Source organism: Ailuropoda melanoleuca, chromosome 9 (genome assembly GCF_002007445.2).
Source record: "Ailuropoda melanoleuca isolate Jingjing chromosome 9, ASM200744v2, whole genome shotgun sequence".
NCBI classification, from domain to species: Eukaryota; Metazoa; Chordata; class Mammalia; order Carnivora; family Ursidae; genus Ailuropoda; species Ailuropoda melanoleuca.
In genome coordinates this window covers 6,772,566-6,795,545 of record NC_048226.1, presented here as the reverse complement: position 1 = coordinate 6,795,545, position 22,980 = coordinate 6,772,566, and the positions used below count along the sequence as shown (strand labels likewise).

General features: G+C 43.1%; 1 protein-coding gene across 5 annotated transcripts; it reads right to left on the bottom strand.

The window, feature by feature from the left end:
* Positions 1-1,762: 1,762 nt before the first annotated feature.
* On the bottom strand, positions 1,763-22,760 carry DET1 (DET1 partner of COP1 E3 ubiquitin ligase). 5 transcript variants are annotated; one of them, XM_011225401.3, is made up of 5 exons: positions 22,640-22,760; positions 15,848-16,940; positions 12,878-13,065; positions 5,388-5,579; positions 1,763-2,413 (listed from the first exon to the last, which is right to left on the bottom strand). In XM_011225401.3, the coding sequence occupies exons 2-5, from the start codon at positions 16,928-16,930 to the stop codon at positions 2,224-2,226; spliced, it is 1,653 nt and encodes a 550-aa protein (XP_011223703.1). In that variant the 5' UTR covers positions 16,931-16,940; positions 22,640-22,760; the 3' UTR covers positions 1,763-2,223. The 5 variants fall into 5 exon arrangements, with proteins under 5 accessions (XP_011223703.1, XP_019655560.1, XP_034523785.1 ...); XM_019800001.2 differs by lacking the exon at positions 22,640-22,760 and adding an exon at positions 22,304-22,572; XM_034667894.1 differs by lacking the exon at positions 22,640-22,760 and adding an exon at positions 22,122-22,286.
* Between the last annotated feature and the right edge of the window lie 220 nt (positions 22,761-22,980).

Sequence of the window (22,980 nt, the reverse complement as noted above, 5' to 3'; positions counted from 1 at the left end):
TTTAAAAAAAAAAAAAAAGAAAAATGGGAGGAGGAGTTGTGAAGAGAAATGAAGGTGTCAATCGGCAATTCCAGGCAGTGGGAGAGTAAACAGACAAGAAAGGTATATGAGAACTGCTCAGTCGTCAGACGTGATGAAAGCTACGACCAGGAGAGTGGATGAGTAAGGTGGAGCAAAGTACAAATTAAGGTTCAAAAAGGTGAGGAAATGGGCCCAGGGTCACACAGCTAATGGGCAGAAGGGCGGGCATTCACACTGAGGCCCAAGTGACTTCACACTCCGTGCTATTTCCACGCTGCGAGTCCCTCAGGCGCAATCGAGCGACCTGGTGCAAAGACAAAGCTGCAGGTAAGGTGCATCTACAAAGATTTGTTGAGCCCCACAAACATGTGACTGCTGTGCGACCCTGATTTTGTTATGACCTACGAAGAATCTAGGAGGATGCCTCAGTATTTCACCCTTCCCAACGCCCAGGGATGTCATCCTAACCCTCCCATTCTCCTTTGGGTTACGACCGACTGCCCTGTCGGCCTCCCTCCAGGCTCCAGTGCCCCCACACCATCTTCCGGACTGCTAAACACGGTCTTTGTGAAATGCAGATTAGGTCTTCCACTGCACAAAACCCTAGCAACACAAGACACAAGACTCTCCATCACAATTCGGCCACATTTCCCTGGCCTCCCCCACAGCTGGTGCCGCAGCGCTGTTATTGACCATTCCACAACCCCAACGCCCTTTTCAGGCTTCTAAGCCTCTGGGCATGCTGGAGCTCTCCTTGAAATGTCTGTCCTCTGCCCTGGTTCACACAACATGGTCCCATTTATCCAGTTCCAGTGTCCCTTCCCCAGTAGAGCTGTCCTTCTCCACCTCTCCTCCATCCTCCTCCACTGTTCCCAGACAACCGCTATGGGGGCTTTTGCCTTTCTGCATTCTAATTCTCGATTTCTTTCCTCATTCTCCGTGTCGTAGCACAGCATCTACCTGACTCATTCTAGGTGCTCAAATCCTGTGTTGAATGCTGAATGAGAATGAATTTAGCTGTTCACTACTGAAGATGATGAAATGAGCTGAACTGCTTTCAGTGGGGCTCAGCATCTCATACCACATTTGTCATGTTCCCAAGGGATGTCAGAGGGATACAGAACCCACCTTTCACAACCTATTCTGAAACCCAACATTTTGAGGCTGCTTTCAAAGTCAGACGTTACTGAACAAGCTTACTGCATGAATGGTAGCTACATTATGCAGAAGAAACCTAAACAGCCTGACCAGGCAGCTGTAGGACACTGGCTGAGACCGTACAGAAGGTCGGCTAGGGCCCAGCAGGTGTCTGCAGGAGCTGTGATGGCTTGGCCATCCAGGAACAACCAATCTGATCTCTTTAGAGATGCCAGCAGCCTGCCAACTCTCCCTTCCCAATCACTGTACGTGCTACACAGCATTTGTATCTGCTGTGGCCAAAGAGAACTGCTCACTCCTCCACCCGCATGACACAGATGGTACAGATGGGAGCATGCTTTCTCATGACAATGCGCAATTATGCCCAGTTCCTCCAGCTGTAACAATTACCAGGACAAAACCCCAGGGAGGACACAGTCCTGGCAGAGAACGGTGTTCCATGCTGGCACACACCACTAAGTTCTCCCAAAGGTGGCCACCGCAGCCATGGCCTCTGGTGCCTTTCACAGTCCTTCCTGGAACCCACGGAGGTAAAAAGCATTCGGTGAGATCAGGACATGAGGCAATCATCAAACAGGATATATTTAAGTAAGAAAATACCAAGGCTTTATTATTACTTTTTTTTATAAAGACAGCCCTGTTGTCGGCTACGTGGAAAGGATATACATAGTTCCCGTGAGGAAACAAGACATCCTGCTTCAGACTGCACACCATAATGCCAAAGAACAGACGCCAAGGGGGAATGGGGTAATGCTCTCATCTTCATAGCAATAAAATGCAAAATAAGACAAAAATTAAATGGACTTAATGCTCGACATTCCCACAGGGAAAAGACCAGAGGACTTTCAATCAATCAGTAGTTAGATACGATAAAAATTCCATTAGGCTGAGCCACCCTCGCTCCTCTCTTTGGCTCTCCCCATCTGAGGTTTAACAGTCTGGAACCAACAAAGCTGGCAGTCAGGAGCTTTTGCTTCAGAGTCCACCGAGATAAACAGGGGGCAATGTCTTGGAAGACCAGATAATTGGGCTTTGGTGAGGCACCTATGTGCAGCAGTGTCGCATATGGAAGTTGACAACATACTCAGCATTAGTCCTCTGCACTGAAATAGCAAAAGGCTCAAAAGGGTGAAAGGTGAAGGCAACAAGGCGTCGCACTGTGTGGTTGATAGGGCGGCCCAGTAAGCCTGCCTGGATCTCAAACTTGAGCAGACCAGAGTCCCGGGCATAGAACCTAAACAGAAGAAGGAGAGAAAGAGAAGATGGTACAGATGTTCACCACCACCTTGAAATCTGCATGGCACGGAAATGCAGCAACTCATTATTTAATCTTATGACATCTCCTCTTACATCGGCCCCAGGTTATCAGAAATGCAAAACCGCCTTTGTCTGAACAGCTCATTCTATGCACAGGGTCATTATGAACTTTACTGTGCTGTCCTGAGTTATTGGGTCATTTCTCTTTCCCAAGGTGACCCTTAGTTACAGCCTTAACTACAGCATCCCCTTTTCCGGAAAAGCTGCCCCAAGACTGTCTAGGCCAGGGCTAGACATGAAATGGAAGCCACATGTATACTTTTAAATTTCCAGGTAGCCACATTAAAAAAGGTAAAAAGAGAAAGGTGAAATTAATTTAAGTAATATATTTTATTTAACCCAATACTGGTATCCAAAAATATTACCATTTCAACCTATAACTCAGGTAAAAAAAATATTAATGAGATATTTCACATTTTTTTTTGGTATCAAGCCTTTGAAATCTGATGTGTGACGTGAGCACGTCTCAGCATGGACTACTCACACTTCAAGTGCTTAACAACTACATGTGGTGAGTGGCTACTATCCAGGACAGCCCAGATCTTGGCCCATATTTGAGTTTTTCATTTTTAAGAATAAATTCTTTCGGAAGGTCCTTCTTTTTCACACACAAAACTAAAATACTAAGTAGTTTTTCATTTTTCATCTAATACTTCCATTCACCCTCAGACTTAAAGACATCTTCCCATATGCAAGATAAGCATCTTCGGGTATCAGGATACTAGAGATGTTCAGTGGGGTTGGGGCTGAATTAGGGGAAGTCCCAGAAAATGAAGAACTCTGAATTACAGAGCTCTATAACCTCCCTTTTGGAATGCAAACATATGGTAGACATAAAGATATTCATAGCCTCTGACTTGATAATCCCATTTCCACGAATTCATATCCTCAGAATTTAATTTAAATGGAGGACATAGTGATATGAATAAAGACAGCTTCTCCAGCACAGCTCCAATGTAAAAATGCAGGAGGATGAAGGCTCAGTGACAGGGGACTAGTTCAATCAATTATGGTACATCTAACTGAGGGAATAATAAGCCATCATTAGGACTGTAACTCTGAGGACTATGTAACAACATGAAAAAACATTTCTAAAATAAAAGCAGGCTACTACAAAGGACGATGCTAACCAGGATTCTAACAATGTACACGTGAACACGCATACTGACAAAGACTAGAACGGAACATCCGATACAGGCGTTCAAGTCATGGCGTTTCCTCTTCCAATGCCTTTAGTATCCTCACATTCCTCATTTTAAATTAAAAATAAGTGAAAAACCCCTTTAGTCAGAGGCAATAGCCATTTCCAAATTTGTTACTTACGTTACTCTCTTTTCAAATTAGAAAGGCAGGTCAGAAAGGAGAGGAATGTATCTCATGCTACCTTGACAATATCAAATGAGGCCCATGAAAAGCTTTTTTGTGTAAAAACCACATTCACCTCACCCACACAGTCCCCAAACACAAAGGGCTTGTAAGGTAAAGTGAGTCGTTCGAGCTTCTAAATCTAACTACCAGTTCACAGGCAATGTACGAGAATGAGAAAAATCGTAAATACTTCTCCAGGGACGCATGACCAGACTCCAGCATGTGGGCAATGTTACAGGACAATTTCACTGCCAGAGAAATAAGAGGAAAGCAGAACCTACAGGATAAAACAGACTTGAGGGAGCAGCGACCAAATGCAATGAATGAGCCTTGTTTAGATCCTGATGGGAACAAATGGAACCATAAAAAGAATATTTACAAGACAACAGGAAAATGTGAAAACTAGGTACTTCGTGGTCTTAATAAAGTTTTGATAATTTTCTTAAGATAAAATAATGGTATGGAGGTTGTATTTTTCTGTCTTTATCTTTTAGAAATTCATGCCAAAATATCTCAGTAAAATGCTATAAAATCTGCGATTTGCTTCAGAATAATCAAGGGTGGCAGTTGGGGGGGGTAGGTAGAAAGAGATGACCACATTGACCATGAGCTGATAACTGTTAAAACTGGGTGGTGGGTATGTGCAGGTTCATTATACTCTTCCACGTTTTATATGTTTAAAGCTTTCTGTAATTAAAAAAAAAAAAAAAAAAAAAGTTAACTGGTTTTTGGAACATGACTGCAATTTCCCAAAGGAAATACCATGAGTGGTGATTAACTGCTCAGAATGTGTTATACAAGCCTATTTAATACACAATAAAGGTGGATCGTGAAACACTAACTACCACTGTTTCCATGTGAAAAAGGCCTTCTACTCTCTAGCTAAGGGTTCCAGGAGCACACCTTCCCTGAAATCACCCCACGGGTAGTTGTGGTACCAGTTCCTCTCCCTAGTACCAAACACAACACACAAAGCAACACAAGCTCCCAACACGGAGAGAGAAGGGGTCTGTGGAGTAGACATTTGTGAGGGAAGGACTGCTTAGTTTTCAAGGTTCTAGCAATAATATAGCAGTCTACATTCTAAAATTTCTCCAGTGAGGAAGCGTGAGTTTCTCCAAAATCTGCCTGTTCCCCAAATTATCTCTACTATCTTTTCTACTAGGTAACATAAGGGGATAAAATAATTTGAGTGAAATAAAATTAGAAAGTCTCAACTATAAATACTATTATGAAATAGTATGTGGTTTCTTACCCTGGATACCTTTAAAAGGGAACAACACTTATCTGAATTGGATGTTTTGATGAGAAGCAAAGAGCAGAACTACTTAATTTATGAGATTAGTGCCTACATGATCAAAAGCACTCACCACATTATAGAAACAGCCTGTCCTTCCAATTCAACCCATGAGTACAAGCGGGCACAGTCACAGTGGAATGAGGTCCAAGGAGAGAGAAAGAGAGAAAGCGGGCCACCTTTAGCCCTTAGGCAGTTACTAGCAGCTGGAGCAGTGATGGTGTACCTGATAGGGTGATCTCCACAAGTCTTAGGTCGCTCCATGACAGACACCCACTTGTCATCGTAGCTGAAGAGAGACAAGTCAAGGTAGGGGCTACCGCTGTAAGACTGGGCACTGATGGGGAGCTGACCCAGCAGCCGGCGCACTGCCTCCGTGTGCCCTCCATACTTGGCATTTACAATAGTGTCTTTAAACCTAAAATAAAGCACCAGTGAGGAAGGCTGTGTTAGTAGGCACACAAAGCTGCCCTGGATTTTAAATTGATAAAACATGTCTAAAAACAACTCATTCTGTAAACAGAAATCTAGATAGTGAAGGAACTCAGAACTCTCACACGTCACTAGTCTGCCTGGCTACAAACACTCTCAAAAACCAGAAAAGAGAATTTGAAGTGGGAACATTAAATTACTTTAGAAAAGTTAATACAGACTCTCCAAACAAGTTTAAAATGAGTATAACTATTCTATGACAACACTTCTACTCCAATCTACTTCCCCCAAATAATAACCTCAGCTTGCATTAGAAAGGAGTTACAGCGACAGAGAATCCCGTGGAAAAGAGCAGCCTCTCTCCGACTCTTCTTGGGATCAGCTATAAGACAACTTCCATCAGGGGCGCCTGGGTGGCACAGCGGTTAAGCGTCTGCCTTCGGCTCAGGGCGTGATCCCGGCGTTATGGGATCGCCCCACGTCAGGCTCCTCTGCTATGAGCCTGCTTCTTCCTCTCCCACTCCCCCTGCTTGTGTCCCCTCTTTCGCTGGCTGTCTCTATCTCTGTCAAATAAATAAATAAAATCTTAAAAAAAAAAAAAAAAAGACAACTTCCATCAAAACTTTCAACAAAGTACTCATCCCTTGTTTCAAGTCTGGGAGCTAGCTACCTGTACTCCCACAGAAATATTGGTATCTAAAGAACAGTAACGTGGACACAGAGTCACGTATCTCTCTCACTTTTAGTTATAATAACAACAGAGCAATTATTTCTCACAACTGTCATGAATACTAAATTTAATACCCTTTGACCAAGTATTTCTACTCTTCTAGAAATTTATCCTAAGGAAGCAATCCCATATGCAGAAAAATCTGTGCACATTCAATACAGCATTGTTTATGATAATGATAAATTGATGGAAAATTAAAAACCTAATGGAAAACTGAAATTTTCAAAGATTACATGCTTACAGAGGAACTGTTTATCATAATGGTAAGTAAAAGAAACAGGCTATATTCTGTATACACAGTGGGATTAAAAAAACAAAGAAAAAGGGGCACCTGGGTGGCTCAGTCGGTTAAGCGTATGCCTTCAGCTCAGAGCATGATCCCAGGATCCTAGAATCAAGCCCCACATCGGGCTCCCTGCTAAACAGGGAGCGTGCTTCTCCCTCTCCCTCTGTCTCTGCCACACCCCCAGCTTGTGCTCTCTGGCTCAATCTCTGTCAAATAAATAAATAAAATCTTAAAAAAAAAATTTAGGCCTAAAAAAAAGACTGGCAGAAATATACCAAAATTAAAATTGTGTTTGTATAATCACATCTTGATTTTTTAGTCCAGGGGGAAAATATAACATCTCATCCCTGAAATCAATGGAATGAAAACTAATGAAATAAATTTAAAAACTTGAACGTTCCCAACTTTGTGGAGACCACAAAGCTTGATGAGATGGGTTCTGATTTTTGTCTTCACCATTAACCTGTGATGCTGGGTGGACATCAACAGTTCTCAGTTTCCCCCGAAGAAAGCCTAGCTCTCAATATTGCTTTTCTGTTATTCCTCTTGACAGTGATTTTCACAGCCTCAGAATAAATCATAAAATTAAATCTTAGGCCAAAGAGAACTTCTTTCGATTTTGAATGAGCTGGAATCAAAGACTGTGGGCTCTCTGGTTTTCAGCTCCTTTTCAGCCAACATCTAGTACTACTCTCATAATCCACGCTGCCTTGCCTGGCTCACTGGCTTCAGATGATGGGGGCTACATAATCATGGTAAATCACAGCCTCCACGACAATCTCTAGGTTGAAGCAGTTCGTCTTCCCCAGCAGCTCCACTAGCTCCACTCTCCGTGCTCCCTACTGACAAAAACATGAAGCAGTAATCCCTGGGACGTCTTCTGGTGTTTAACTCCTCGCTCACTGTCACTCTGTCCAGTTATGACTCTCTCAATTCGTGGGGATTTCTAAATTCACAGAGATTACCCTTCCAGCACCATGGCCTCCTAGTTCCTGAACCTCCAGTACTAGGTCCCACAGCCTCTCCTACACTTAATCAATTCCTCCCCACCTTTTCCCAAACCATCAGTTTCCCCCCACCTACACAGTTTCAGACTATTTCCTGTACTATACTATGGTGGTTTATGGGGAAAATACATTTTCCAGAGGCTTCCTTAGAAAAGGTACATGAAAGGTCATTTTTTGAGAACTTTCATGTCTGAACATGTCTTTGTTCCACCCTACTGGATATAAAATTCTAGACTGGAAATCATTTTTTTCACAGAATTCTGAAGGGATGGTTTTATTGGCTTCAAGCTTTCAGTGTTACTATTGCTAAGTCCAATACTATTCTGATGACTTATTTTTTAACACGTGAAATATATGTTCTTTATGCAATTTTTTTACAATTTTCTCTTTATCCCCAATGTTCTAAAACTTCATTTAAAAAGACTGATTTAGGGGCGCCTGGGTGGCACAGCGGTTAAGCGTCTGCCTTCGGCTCAGGGCGTGATCCCGGCGTTATGGGATCGAGCCCCACATCAGGCTCTTCTGCTATGAGCCTGCTTCTTCCTCTCCCACTCCCCCTGCTTGTGTTCCCTCTCTCGCTGTTGAATAAATAAATAAAATCTTTTTAAAAAATAAATAAATAAATGGGGCGCCTGGGTGGCACAGCGGCTAAGCGTCTGCCTTCGGCTCAGGGCGTGATCCTGGCGTTATGGGATCGAGCCCCACATCAGGCTCCTCCACTATGAGCCTGCTTCTTCCTCTCCCACTCCTCCTGCTTGTGTTCCCTCTCTCGCTGGCTATCTCTATCTCTGTCAAATAAATAAATAAAATCTTTAAAAAAAAAAATTAATAAATAAATAAATAAATAAATAAAAAGACTGATTTATTTCTTTTAGAGAGAGAGAGACAGAGCATGGGGGGAGAGGAGCAAAGAGAGGAAGAAAGAGAATCCTAACCAGGTTCCACGTGGAGCCCAACAAAGGCCTTGGTCCCATGACCCTGAGACCATGACCTGAGCCAAAATCAAGAGTCAGACACCCGATCAACTGAGCTGTCCAGGTGCCCCCCCAATGTTCCAATATTTCATGATGATATGCTTCAGCATGGGTCTTTTTTTCATTAGGTACTTGATGGAGCTGGTGACAGGCTAATAAAGATTTAATAATTATTTATCTAGGGGCAAAAGCCATGATTTGCACTTGCCAATTTCTGTGCTGTCAATCCTACTGCTGTAGTCAATTTCAAGGTACAACTGTGACATCGCTGAATGTGGAACTGTCGAAAGATGAGCAGTAGCCCTTAACTGGATAGTATTTTCACCATATAGATAAAATAGATACAAATACACTCAAAAGCATAAATAATAGTAAAATAACTACAAAATAATTAATTTTTTTAATTAAGGACACAATTTGTTTTTAAACATTTATTTGAGAGAGAGAGAGAGAGAGAACATGAGCAGGGGAGGAGTACAGGGAGGGGGAGAAGCAGACTCCCCACTGAGCAGGGAACCCAACATGGGACTTGATCCCAGGAGTCCAGGATCATGACCTTGAGCCAAAGGCAGACGCTTAACTGACTGAACCACCCAGGTGCCCCAGAATTAATTAATTTTTAATAATGACTGCATTTAGCAATTGCTTGCAGAAATTCTTGGAAGCTTAACAAATTGGCTCTCATGAGCCAGTAAGAGCCAGTCTTAGCACACCACTGAAAGGTCCTGCCAATTTCAAAATTTATGTTCTTTACGACCGGAAAACAATTTGCATTATTTCCTCCCTGTCATTTGCTCTACTGAGCCTTGTGGAAATAACCAGATATTGGATGTCCTGGGCAAATTCTCTAATTTCTTTTCATTGTTTCTCTCCCATTTTCCTACTTTCATCTGTTTATTCTATTTTCTTGGAGAATTCCTCAACTATTCCTAACAAAATTTAAATTTCTATTCTAGGAATGTTTCTTCTTTTACAGCTTCAATTATTTCAGACATTGCATTATTATTCCTTTATTCTTTCTACTGTTTGTTTTATTTTGGATTCTTTCAAAGTGAAGATTTTCCTTAAGTAACTCATGATCCTTGGTGTCCCCCTTCTTTTTTTCTTGAACATTTACTCTAATCTATATTGGATCTACTTTTACTTATTTTTACTAAAAGATCACTGGAGACTATAAAAATGAGCATTTTAGAGCCATGTGTTCACAAGAAATAAATAATTCCAATTTATATACACATTGTATTTTCAATGCAGCAAAGCAAGACAAGATGGTTAATGAAATGTTACATTACGGTACAGTTCTGTGGGGGAGATAAAATAGATATATGAATTTGAACATAAGGAATAACAATGTAAAATCTCAAATAATATTGGCATAATTTGTTCTCTCCTTTTTATATCAACTACTGAATATCAAATTATTATGGCATCTAGATTCCCCAGGTTATGTTTAAAAGCGTTGAGCTGGGGCACCCAGGTGGCTCAGTTGGTTAAGCTTCTGCGTTCAGCTCAGGTCATGATCCCAAGGTCCTGGGATCAAGCCCCGCATCGGGCTCCTTGCTCGGCAGGGAGTATGCTTCTCCCTCTCCCTCTGCCTGCCACTCCCCCTGCTTGTGCTCACTCTCGCTGTCAAATAAATTAAATCTTTAAAAAATAAATAAATAATAAAAAATAAAAGTGTTGGGTTATGTACCATAAACTTATACAATGTTATATGCCAATTATATCTCAATTAAACTAGGAAAAAAGGCTTGTAATAATTTTATTTTTAAAAATCAATATTAAATATACATTGAAAACTGTATTTTCTGCAATTATTCAAATTTAACAGCAAAAAAATTTTAAGATCAACTTAAAAATTAATGTATGAGGATACCTACAGTTGAACAAAATCTTTTAGTGGCACGATGCAAAATTCTGAGGATCACAAAACTGGAACTCCACCTTTCTTTTCAACCTTTATTCTCTCCTCCTGAGACTTCCTACAATTTCACTTAATTCCAGATGCATTCTGAAATAACTCTCAAAAAACAGCTTCCTCTAATTACTGGGTGATTTCATTCATTCAACAAACACCTAATGAGCTTCTTCCACATGAAAGACACGGCCTAGGTGCTATAGGTATAGCAGTGCATATAATAGACTAAAATCTCTGCCCTCATGGCAGTTTACCTCCTAGTGACTTCTTTGGTATTTTCTCTCAGCCAGCTGTACCCAGCTTTGTAATTAGTTGATAATGATCTGCCTGATTTTAAAGCTAACTTAAAAGAAGAAAATTCAGGGATGCCTGGGTGGCTCAGTCAGTTAAGTGTCTGCCTTCAGCTGGGGTCATGATCTCAGGGTCCTGGGACTGAGTCTCACATCAGGCTCCTTGCTCACGGGGAGCCTGCGTCCCACTCTGCCTGTTGCTCCCCCTGCTTGTGCTTTCTAACAAATAAATAAGTAAAATCTTTAAAAAAAAAAAAAAAAGAAGAAGAAGAAGAAGAAGAAAATTCAGGGGCACCTGGGTGGCACAGCTGGTTATGTGTCTGACTCCTGGTTTCGGCTCAGGTCCTGATCTCAGGGTTGTGGGATCCAGCCCCTCACTGGGCTCCACACTCAGTGCAAAGTCTGCTTAAGATTCTCTCTCTCCCTCTGCCCCTCCCCCCACTCTCAAAATAAATAAATCTTTTTTATAAATAATAAAAATAAAAGAAGAAAATTCATTCCAAAATGAAAAAAGCAAATTCTGATCCATGTTCTGCCTCCAAAAATCCTTCTATACTGAACAGAAATGCTTATAAGGCAGAAAACTTGTGTGAACCAGAGAAAAAGGAAAAGGCAAGTAACTTGTCTGAAAACCAATATCCATCTATTTCTGAGTACTACTCTTTTATATAAGGGGTGACGCCACTGCATTAATATATCTGCTTTGTTCCTTTTTTCCAGTGGCAGTGATGCTTATTCTGAGTCATCTGTTCACTCTGGTCTGACCTATCTTGAAACCTAAAGCAGATATTTTCCCTAACTGGCTAGAGTTGGGGGACAATTTAGTATGCGGCGTCCAATAAGGCACTGACCAACTAGAGCAGGATTCAGCTTGGTCCAATGGCCCAAAGTAACCACTCATTTCACAATAATGTTCTCAGATAATTATATCCAAAACTCTGGTTCATAGGAAGACCTGGTTGATGGGGGGGGGGTCTTAACTTAGGGTGACCCAGGTGTTTGTGGAGGGACTCCAAGTATGAATATCTGAAGGTCTCTTCTTTGGGTTGGTCAGTTTCCCTAAGGAAAAAAATCTCTAACCTCCTCCCTCAGGAGTATAAGCCTGGCTGCCAAATCTGATAAAGGGGACAGAAATCTCACCTTCAGTTTGTTGGTTTTCACTTAATTCTTGTTTTTAGCGTGACAAATCTCATCCCTACCTCAGCTGTGCCTCATGAACCTGAAACCAGAGCCTACATGGTTCAGTTTCTCCAGAGACTAAACCTCCAGCCCTCTGCGGAGGTGGAGAAAAGACAGTCATATGGCGGAGTAGGCTTAGAGAAAGGGGCGAGAGGTCCTGATTACTCCTTTCCAGACCTTCCCCCAATCCTATTTAAGCCTACATCACAGGTATCTTCAGAGGTACCTGGGGCCTCCAATTCCCCCAACTCTTTCCAGAGTTCTCTGGAGCAAGGCAACTTGTTTCTGGATGGCTAAGCTCTGCAGTCTTAAGTTTTTGTTCTCTGAAGTGTGCCAAGTTGGTTACCGATGATCAATTAGCTTCTCAGCACCCAACACTGATTCAGATCTCTCTCCCGTCGCCAATCATCTCCTGTCTCCAATGTCTCTCCTCTCCCATTCTCTTTGCTCTTGTTATATTTATACCTCTTACTCCTTTAATGTCATTTTAGTGGGGTTTGGGGATGGAGCAGAGATAAACACATGTGCTCAACACATGATGCTTAACCAAAAGTTCTAAAATTATTTCCTTAGTCATTCACTCAAAAAATACTTAAATGCTTGACAGTACATCACGAAAATACAGCAATCAATAATAAAGACATGGTCTCTATCTTTCTGTAGCTTTCATACAGCTCTCTTTCCTCTAGGACAAATCAGAGATAATGTACAAGTAATTCCACAGGTGCTGAGAGACAGAAGTTCAGGATGACCCAAGAAGTTACAACAGGCCGACCTAACCAAAGCAAGGTAAGCAGAGAGAATACAGGAAGGGTGTTCTGGAGGACATGACTACTGGCCTAACACCAGTGAACTGTCTAAAGAAAAATTAAGCCTGTTAAGCCTGGTGGAAGAGCTTACCGGCGCTGGATCTGCCTTGCAAAATTGTTGCTGGAAGCTGAGCAGGGAAACTGCACTTCGCTATGTAGGGTAGCGTTACGGAAGAGGTCACAGAAGTTCTCAAAGAGCTCTAGAAGCTCATCTGATGTATTCTCAAACACGGCAATCACCTCTGTTGTCACCATATTGTATACCACAAAGAAAGAAGCCTGCAGATGAACAGAGAGAGCTATGAGACAGCTGGGTATACTGCCATGCCTCGGAAACTTACCACTTGCTTGAAAATTCAAACAAGTAAAACAAGCGAACACTTCTGCTCCTGCACTAGCATAAAAACATGGCTCCAGGTAGTTCTGGGAGAGGAGGAAGCCTCAGTGCACTTTATCAATCAAAGGCCATCAGTCATGGCCAGTACTGCTGGATTTACCACCATATCTGCGCCACTGGAATTACTGAGGTGGCCTGCGTGTATGTGTAGAAAGGTTGCCAATCTTTCACTTCTGACTCTACAAATTCAACATTTTCCCTCCCTAGTATTTATTCCCTACTTGCTCCCCAACCCAGCCTGAAATAAAACGCACTTTTTTTAAATGCCAGATTTAATTTTCCTCCCTGCTGAGAAAGTGATTGGTAGCCTGTAGCTGCCTGTTGGCAAATTATTTTCTCTTGTATATGTACAGTTGAAAGTTCAATTTAGGGACATTTATTTTCCCTCTTAAGATTTCTAACATGCAGAGAGACACCTGAAGTACACTGTGTCCTAAAACTGCCCAGGCAAGTTGTAACCAAGCAGGGAACTGCTGTTGAACAAATGAAAAATCAGGGAGGCATTTTCCATTTCTTTCTTCATAAACGTTCTTTCAGCCAAGAGCATTTGGAAGATACATTTGAGATTTGTAGCAATTAAGATCAGAGGGGGAACCTGAAAAGCATTCAAATGCCATAGGTGGCAGTTACCACTTTGACTGAATGGGCCCCTGGGTGACTGGCCCTCTAAATCACCAGTGCTCTGCTCTAACAAGGAAGCTCCAGGAACACCTGGTTTTTGTCCCAATGAATGTGGCAATGTGAATCAATCTGTAAGCTTTCAACAGGACTCTAGAAGTTTTCAGAATGTTAGGATTAGTACTCCCCTTCCTACGACAGAGTTTAAGTCTCCATCATCAATTCCTGGAGCCACATGGCCCACCTGTTTTACTAGTCATTAGTCCTTCCCAGAGCTTTCATTACATGACTTTTGCAGTAAACTGGAAATTAAATATGACTGTAAATTAAAGAGGCTGGAAAGTAACCTGAGAATAATACCGATAATATTAGCAAGGCTTTGTGTGTAGATGCACTTTTTCTCATTAACGTTATTGGAACCTATTAAATTAAACTGGGGAAGGAGGTGGGAGGACAACTAGGACAAATTGGGTTTAAAGTTACAAGCTTTGTAAGCAAAACACTGAGCACTAGACTGAGTCTAGCCACATTTATTAGACCTACCAGAAATAAATGGGTCATGTTTTAGCAAAGGAAAGAAGGATAATCTCAAATGCAGCTATCACAGACAACTTATTCCTTCTAAATGACAAAGGTAATTATAGCTCAAACCTAAATAAAAGGTTGACTCATGTCCTTTCTATAGACCTGGACAACACTTTGACCCTATCAGGGCTCCACCAGGATCCATCATAATTATGTGAATATAAAATTACACAAACCTTACTAGCCTTCCCTCCAGGGCAGACTGGGAAATACAGAAGGGACAGAAGTCAAGAGTGTCTATGCCAATCTTCCATGACACATAAGATGGACTAGACGCTAATTTGTGATGGCTTAATGGGCAACTTCTTCATTAATAGGAAAGAAAAGAATCCAGAAAAACTAACCTCCAACCATATTACTCCCCCCTCCACCCACCTTTTTTTTTTTTTAGAATATACAAGCTATGATTCAGAAGAATAATACTGGAAAGCATTTTACCGTGGATAGTTGGTAAGGTCTTAGGAAACAGTGTCCTTCACAGTCTCTACTAAGATAGAACCAACTCCAAGTCAGTGGGAGATGTGAGACTCAGCCCTCTTTGTGGCTAACTGGTCTGCTCTCTATTCTGAATCCCCAAACTCCTATCTAAGGAGACATTCTGGAAACGGGAGAATAGGGGGCAAAGGTACAGAAAGGTAGGACTCTTACTTGACCAACACTAAAGTGGAGAGCTTCTCAAAGAGAAATGCTCCCAAATAGCCTGAATTTCAACACGGTATTTCAACCTAAGAGTCTTTGGAGGGTACTGCGCCCTTAACACCACTTGATTCCCATTTGAGAAATAGCTCTTTCCCCTCCAAGATCCTTCAGCCAAACTGAAATACCCAGGACCTGCAGTCCTGATCATTCACTTGGGGGATCAGAAGTTTTGGCTTCCTTTTAATCTTTTCACTGCCCTACAGCCTATGGTCCAGCACATGGGCAAGATCAGGGTAAAGTCATAAAACTTAACTGCCAGATGAACTTACCTATTAGTTACCTCCTAAGGATTGTATGAAAAAGTATACTGACATTAACCCCTTAAGCAGGAAAGGCCAAATTTTTAGAAAATTTTTTTTGGTATGGTGGGCTCATTCTCATTCCTAGAACTAAAGCAGTCAGACCAACAGGCACAGTCTCACAAAATCGAGGCAGGATTATCCACCAGTAGTCCAAACTTTGACCTTGTAGCACTTCGGCTTCTATCTCAAGGGAACTGAAAACGCTCTGCAGAAGAATTAAGGTAATAATCACAGAGCTGACTACCCACATGTCAATGACTTGAGATTCAGCTTCCATTTGTCCAAATAAATACATGTGGCCAGAGAAAAATGGAGCTATTTTAAGTTTGAGGCCTAGGATAACAAAAATTCAAGAGCATAGAAAATGCAAATTTCTGAGAGGCTGGTTATAGGCAAAGAGAGAAACCTTCCCATTTTACCAAGGGGATGGGAAGAGAAAGAGCAGGAGAGCACTTCATACCTGTGAGGGATCTGTGACCCGCAGGGTTACCACGTCCTCACTGGTGTACTTGATAAACAGATGGTTTTCGTCCAGAAGCTGCATTTTCCACATGCGTAGCTGCCGCAGCTGGTCAAAATACTGGAAGAAGCGCCTCTTGGCCATCGCACTACCATCCTGCTCTGCCCGGCGCCACAAGTACACAAGCAGCCGGTGTTTCAGGGAGTTGATGAAGGGATCTCTGAAAGGATTGGCCATGCCTGTCTGACTGTCGCGCTGCACCTCTGGGAAAACGGCTGACACAGTGAGGAGGTCATCCTCATAGCAGAAGCGGCCGATGGTCCTCACATCAATGAAAGTGCCTTCAGGAGTCACCTGGAAGACGTGGATCGTCTGCTGCTGCACTGACAAGATGGCCAGGATGTTTTTGTACAAGTACAGCCCTTGGTTGTGTGACAGGACCACCTTATCACACTTGAAGGTGCGGGTATCACATAAGCGGCCAGTGTGAAGGTCAATGATGTGAAGGGAATAGTCCTCCAGAGGGGACCGTGGGTTGGGGGTCACAGACTCACTGTTCCGATACACCTCGTAAAAAGGAGGGTGCGGCTCATCCGGGAGGTAGGCAGCTGAGCCCACAATGACACAGCGGCAGTCGTCGGTGAAGAGGCTGCACTCCCGGTTCAGGTGCTCCCCGTTGGCAGCTACGTTGGTAATGTGCAGCAGGACAAAAAAGCGTTCAAAGAGCCGGCCGCGGATGTTGACTGACCGCTGGTCATTGCCATTGGACAGGATCTCCCCCTCATAGCCCTGCAGTAAGTCCTCAGCTGCCTGGCAGCCCTGGTACTCATAGATTTCAAGGGAGGTCTGGTCTGAAGAGAAAGCAATAAAGTAGCGCCCATCAGGCGAGAATTTACGCAAGAAACAAGGAGGCTTTTCCACATTGACGACTGTGAAGTTGGGGAAGACATTCTGGTGGAATACTCGGACCTGGTGCCAGTGGGTACCTGCCTTGCCTGAGCTGATTCGCCGCCGTTCCAAGCGGTGAATGACATTTTGGTTCTGGATTCTTCGAGGTTTGATGGTTGAAACATGATGATCCATTATCACATCTCTGCATGGAAAAGTAAAGAAGTCAAGAAAACAAAATTGACCAGAACATAAATGTATAAGTTAAAGAGATTTTCCTCCTTATACCCTGGACCTAAGAGCTCACGGGGTGACAGTGGTAAGCATTTCTCCTTCCCAGATTATAGTCAGAAAGTGGTCCTGACATTTCTGATTCTAAAAACAGGTTTGAGGGAGGGGCACCTGGGTGGCACAGTGGTTAAGCGTCTGCCTTCAGCTCAGGGCGTGATCCCAGCGTTGTGGGATCGAGCCCCACATCAGGCTCCTCTGCTATGAGCCTGCTTCTTCCTCTCCCACTCCCCCTGCTTGTGTTCCCTCTCTCGCTGGCTGTCTCTATCTCTGTCGAATAAATAAATAAAATCTTTAAAAAAAAAAAACAGGTTTGAGGGAAGGACCTAATTCACTAGGAACACCTTCAAAGCACACTTAGCTGTTGGGAACATTCAACAGAATAAATGCAGAATTACATCAAATTTGTTCAGTGTAAGAGTAACATTTAGTGCACGTTCATTAAAGAAAGTACTAACTGGCTCTTCAGATGTCCATACTACCCAAAGCAATCTATAAACTCAATGCAATCCGTAACAAAACCCCAATGGTGTTTTTTGAAAAAATAGAAAAATTCATCCTAAAATGCACATGTGATCTCAAGGAACCCCAAATAGCCAAAACACTTTTGTAAAAGAACAAAGTTGGAAGACTCAGACTTCCTGATTTCAAAACATATTACAAAGCCAAAGCAGTTAAAAAAAAAAAAAAAAAAAGCGGTACTGGCATAAAAACAAATATACCAATGGAATAGAATAGAGAATCCAGAAACGAACCCTCACAGATGTAAACCCAAGATTGAGGAAGTTCGGAGAACCTCGAACGTGATAAACCCAAAGAAATCCATGCCCAGACACCCTGCAGTCAAACTTAAAAACTGAAACACAAAGTAGAAATCTTACAAGCAAACAGGTAGATGATATATTACCTGGAGGGGAACAATTTAAATGTCTGTGGGTTTCTTGAGAAACTGTAGAGACCAAAAGGAAGCAGAACAACGTTTCTGAATTGCTGCCTCTGGGTAAACAGTCAAATCCCAGCTAAAAAAGCAACTCTCCAGATTTTCCCTACCTTCCCATCCACATCAACTCTCATTCTACCCTATTTTATTTTCTTCAGCCCTCATCATGTTTTGAAATTATTTTGTTTACCTTTTTAGTATCTGTCACCACACACCGACCCCAGGGGCCCTGCCCAATTCCTTGCTGAATCCCATCACCCAGAGCAGTTCTGCAGGCACAGTAAGTGCTCCTATGTTAAATGAATGAAGGGGCCCTGTAGGATCAAGAATTCACTAGGCAAAGTAAAAGAGGAGCATTTCAGAAAAAAGGAAGCCTAAAAAATACACTTGGAAGGAGTGTAGCATGATACATTTGGGAAACAGAGTAATCCCAAGTGGTTAGAGCCCAAGCAGCACAGAGTGATAAAACAGAAGCCCAGAAAGGTAGACTGGAGCCAGACTGGGAAACACTTCACACGCCCCGCCACGCCACACCAGCTATTACACATTTTAAGCAGGGGAGTGACTGACCCAATCTATATTTTAGAAATAAAAACATAACATACAATGTAGTATTTATGTATAGTGTCTCCTTCTAAAAGGGATTTGAAATGCTTTACGTAAGTATGGATACTACCTAGTCAAGTTAAAGATGAGCATACCTCTATGACTGACCAAACTAAATTTCTCAAACTGCTAGTCACAGCTCATTAATGAGGCCTTGAAATCAATTTAGTGGATATAGCTGATATTTTTAAAAGTGGAATAAAATTAAAAAGACTACATTGTATCGCACATAGTAAGGGTAAACATTACTTCGTGAAGCTTGTTTCAATTATATATATGAATTATATACACTGAGTGAGGCTATAAAATCTATTTTCTACTGATCTAGACTATAGCAAGAGAGTGCTTACTCAGGCCAAATCTTGTCTGCCTGCTTGTTTTTGTAAACAAAATTTTATTGGAACACAGCCATTCCCATTCACTTACATGTTACCTATGGCTGCTTTTGTCCTACAAAGGCACAGATGATCGATTAGTTGAGACCAAAGACCACATGGCCCACAAGCCTGAAATACCTACTATCTGGCCCCTTGCAGAAAAAGTCTGCCAACAGCTGATCTTGAGCACTGGTTCCCACCTGGAGCAATCTTTTAACATCTGGAGACAATGTCTGGTTGTCCTAACTTGGGAAGGAGGGATGTTGTGAGTGTCCAGCAAACAGAGGCCAGGAGCATTGTCAAACATCCGACAGTAAACAGGACAGCCTCCACATTCAGGCCAAGATGTCAACTATGCTGAGGATGAGAAACCCCGACCTAGAGAAAGGTGTGTACACAAATAACATGAATGTCTGCAGGAGGACTGTTAGCAACAGCAAAGACTGACCGCACTCCAAATGCCCATGAACAGAAGACTAGATCAATTCTTCCAGGCATATTCATGCAGTGAAATCTTACGAAGCAATGAATTAATGCACTATACAGTTATACATAACGACCTAAGTGAATCTCAGAACACAACAATGATTGCAGAAAGCAAGCGGCAGAACATTTTTGTGTGATCCTCTTTATATAAGCTTCAAACAATTTCTAGTTTAAGGCTATCAATATATATGGTATACAATTACAGAAAGCAAAGGAATTATAAACATAAAATTCAGAACAGTGGTTACCTGTGAGAAGAAATGGGATGGGGACTGGGACACGCTGGCAGCTCTGTTATATTTTTTCTTAAATCAGCATTCACTGTACTGTCATTCTTTAAAGATTACATATACTTTTAAAGTATTATTTGTACTTATTCAGAATTTTTTTTTAAGTAGAAAACCATCATCGTGAAGAGAAAACTAAGGTACGACAGTAAGATGAAGCCAGATGTACAGAGAAATGCATACCATGTGACCTGCAGAACTGCCAAGCTTCTAATTTGGCTCTGATTTCTCTCAGCAAACAAAGCAAAAGGAAAAAATCAGTACAGAATCTGCGTGGCCAATAAGATAGAAACTTAACAGATGCTTGAAGAAGCACAGCTCTTCCCAGGACTGGAGTTTAAAAGCAATCTCTCTTATAAGTTTTCTCAAAGGACCATGGCATGACAACGTGAGCAATATCCTCTGAACAACAAATACACTGAATTTCACACAGCTACTCCTTGTAGCAGTGACCTTGTTGATGTGGCTATTCTGACACAGCCTAAAAATCACACTATTAAGGTTTAAGCATTTCAAAATACCAAATAACACACAAAACTACCTCACTCAATCCCTGCCCAGGGGAACCCTGCCAACCTATGATGGGGGCTGGAGTCACAGAGGGTGACCAGAATGGGAAGACAAAGGCAGAGAAGGCCCAGGAATGGGAGGACTAGGCGCGAGACACCATCTAGCAGACTAACCATTGAGTCGGATCAAGTATACTACAGTGGTTCAACTTAGAAAGAGCCACTGATCATATTAAGCAAAACAGATACTTAATCCTAAGAAAATTGATGTACATTTTGTATCATCCCATTTTAATTCTCTGATTTGTCTTCTTAGGGAAAAGACACCAGTAACTGGGGTGAAAGGTGTGAAGGGGTGGGGTAAGCAGAGTTGAGGACCTATTAGCTTCAGTTCCAAATTGTACAGAAAATCCTCACCAAACTTCGTACACTTCTCTCAGCGTGCACACTCTCTCTCCCTCTCCCTCCACACACACACAAACACACACACACGCACACTATTTTATGTCACACAATTGTCATTTTTAGAGACATGGTGGAGTTATTTAAGGCTTTTTCAACTTGTTCTCTTATTGTTCTGATTATAAAAACAATACACGCTCATAAAAATTCAAACGCTATAGAAAAAGTATGTAACGAAAGTCCCTTTGGGGCGACTGGGTGGCTCAGTCGGTTAAGCATCTGCCTTCAGATGGAGCCCCCAGTCCGGCTCCCTGCTCAGCAGGGAATCTGCTTCTCCCTCTGCCCCTTCCCCTGGCTTGTGCTCTCTCTACTGTTCACTCACTCTCTCTCTCTCCGATAAATAAAAAAGAATCTTTACCAAAAAAAAAGCCCCTTCTAGTCGGGGTGAGAGTTATTATGAAAAAAGAGTCAAGGTAACTGATGATATTTTCCCCAAAGCTGTCCCTCTCCCAGCTCCCCTAGTCAGTGAATAGCCCAGCTACTCTCCTGCTAGCAGGAACCAGAAACCTGACAGTCTTCCTTGATACCACTTTCCCTCAGCACCCTGATCAGTCACCAAACTCTGGAAGCTTTATCTCCTACTAAACAGCCCTCTAATCTTCCACTTATTTCTATCACAACCTGCCAGTACCCTTATCCAAACTTTTATAATTTCACATCTGTGATATTGCACCAGCTTCCTACCTAAACCCACACCTTACAACAGCCAATCATCTTTTCAAAATGCTTTTGTGACCACGTCCTTTCCCCTACAGATTAAAACAGGGCAGTATCTTCCCACTGCTTTTTATGATCAGAATCAAAATCCCTAACATGCCAACCAGGTTTAGAAAGGTCTCAGCTCTGCCCCTCCAACCCCATCTTTTCCCATTAACTCCAACCATTTCTTCAACAGGGATCCTACCTCCCTCCTGCCTCAGAAGCTTGGCGTTTGCCGTTAACTGAAATCTAAAAAAGCTCTTCTCCCTTTGCTAACTCCCATTTCAGTAATCAACCTAATTATCTCTTCCTCAGACAAGTCTTCCTTCCCCTTCGCTAAAATACCAACTTACTAGCCACATCTCACCTTCACACCACTTGTCATGCTTGCAACTTTGTCTCTGCATTTCACTCCTACCTGTGGCACTAGATGGTGATCTCCTGACCACTACACATATTCTGTCCGCCCCATCACCATACTGGACACATCTTAATCCTCATTTCCTGTGCGTTGGACCTGCCTCATGCCAAGTTCTTTGCCAACTCAGGTATCCACATGGGCTGTTGCCTCTGCCTAGGACGTCTTTCCCCAGGCCCTTCCCATAATTTCTCAAGTTGCAGCCTAAGTGTCATCTCCTCCAGGAAGTCTTCCCTGACCACTTTCTCCAAAGCAAGCCTCCCCGTTACTTTCTCTGTTTGTCTTCTCCATAGTAACTGCCACAATGTGCATACCTACTTTTACTTGCATAGTTGTGTGTTTAATGATTGACTCCTCCACTACATCGTACTCCCTAGACAGGAAGCAACCATGTCCACTTCGGTCACCTCAGCTTTCTCAGAGCCTAGCAATGGGGCTGGCCCCTCGTAGGCGTTCAGTACGTTATTCATGAATGAAAAAAGAAAGCCTCACGGACCACTAGCTCGTCGTGTAGTGCTAAGCAAGTCCTTTTCCCCTTGCTCCATCTCAGCTTCCCCACGGGGGCCGGTGCACACACCCCTCAATTCGTCGTGACAGATTCCAAAGCGGTTAAGGGGATACCGAGGGGCGGGCACACACACACCCAAGGGGGCGCCCCCGGAAAGAGAAGCCCGGGGCGGGGCCTCAATGGGAAGGGAACGCTCAAGGAGGGCGGGGGCCACGGGGCCTCGGCTTCTTGCGGGGAGGGGGCCGCCCCTCGGCGGGAACCCGGTAGGCCCCGGGTAAGGCCTGACGGGCTTGGAGGCTGGGCCAAGAAAGGAGACGTCCTCACCTGTACGGTCCTGCTTCAAAGGGCCGGGGAGAGGGACCCCCCGGCCTGCTCAGCGCGCACCTCCCCCAGCCCCGCCCCCGCCATGCCTCCGGCCCCGGCGCCCGCGGCTGCAAGCCCCCGCTTCCGCTTGCCACCGGAAGTGCGGCGCCCGGAGAAGAAAAGAGGGGAGAGCGCGGCGGCGTCAGCGGACACCGAGAGAATTACAGCTCACCCTGGTGCCTGGAGGGGGGATCGAAGCCGCAGGGACCCAGGAGCTGCGAAGGAAAAAATTAAGAGCCCTAACCTGGGCATGTCAGTGATCTCTTACGGTAATGTCTATGAACCTGCTGGACACGTCTGCA

Coding starts and splice junctions, on each gene's coding strand:
- DET1 (XM_034667892.1), bottom strand. CDS start 19,253: ATGTTTGACAATGCTCCTGGCCTCTGTTTGCTGGACACTCACAACATC. Junction 16,941..19,146: donor ATGTTAAAAGATTGCTCCAG/GTGGGAACCAGT, acceptor TTTTCCATGCAG/AGATGTGATAATGGATCATC. Junction 2,414..5,387: donor TGTGGAGATCACCCTATCAG/GTACACCATCAC, acceptor TCTTCTGTTTAG/GTTCTATGCCCGGGACTCTG.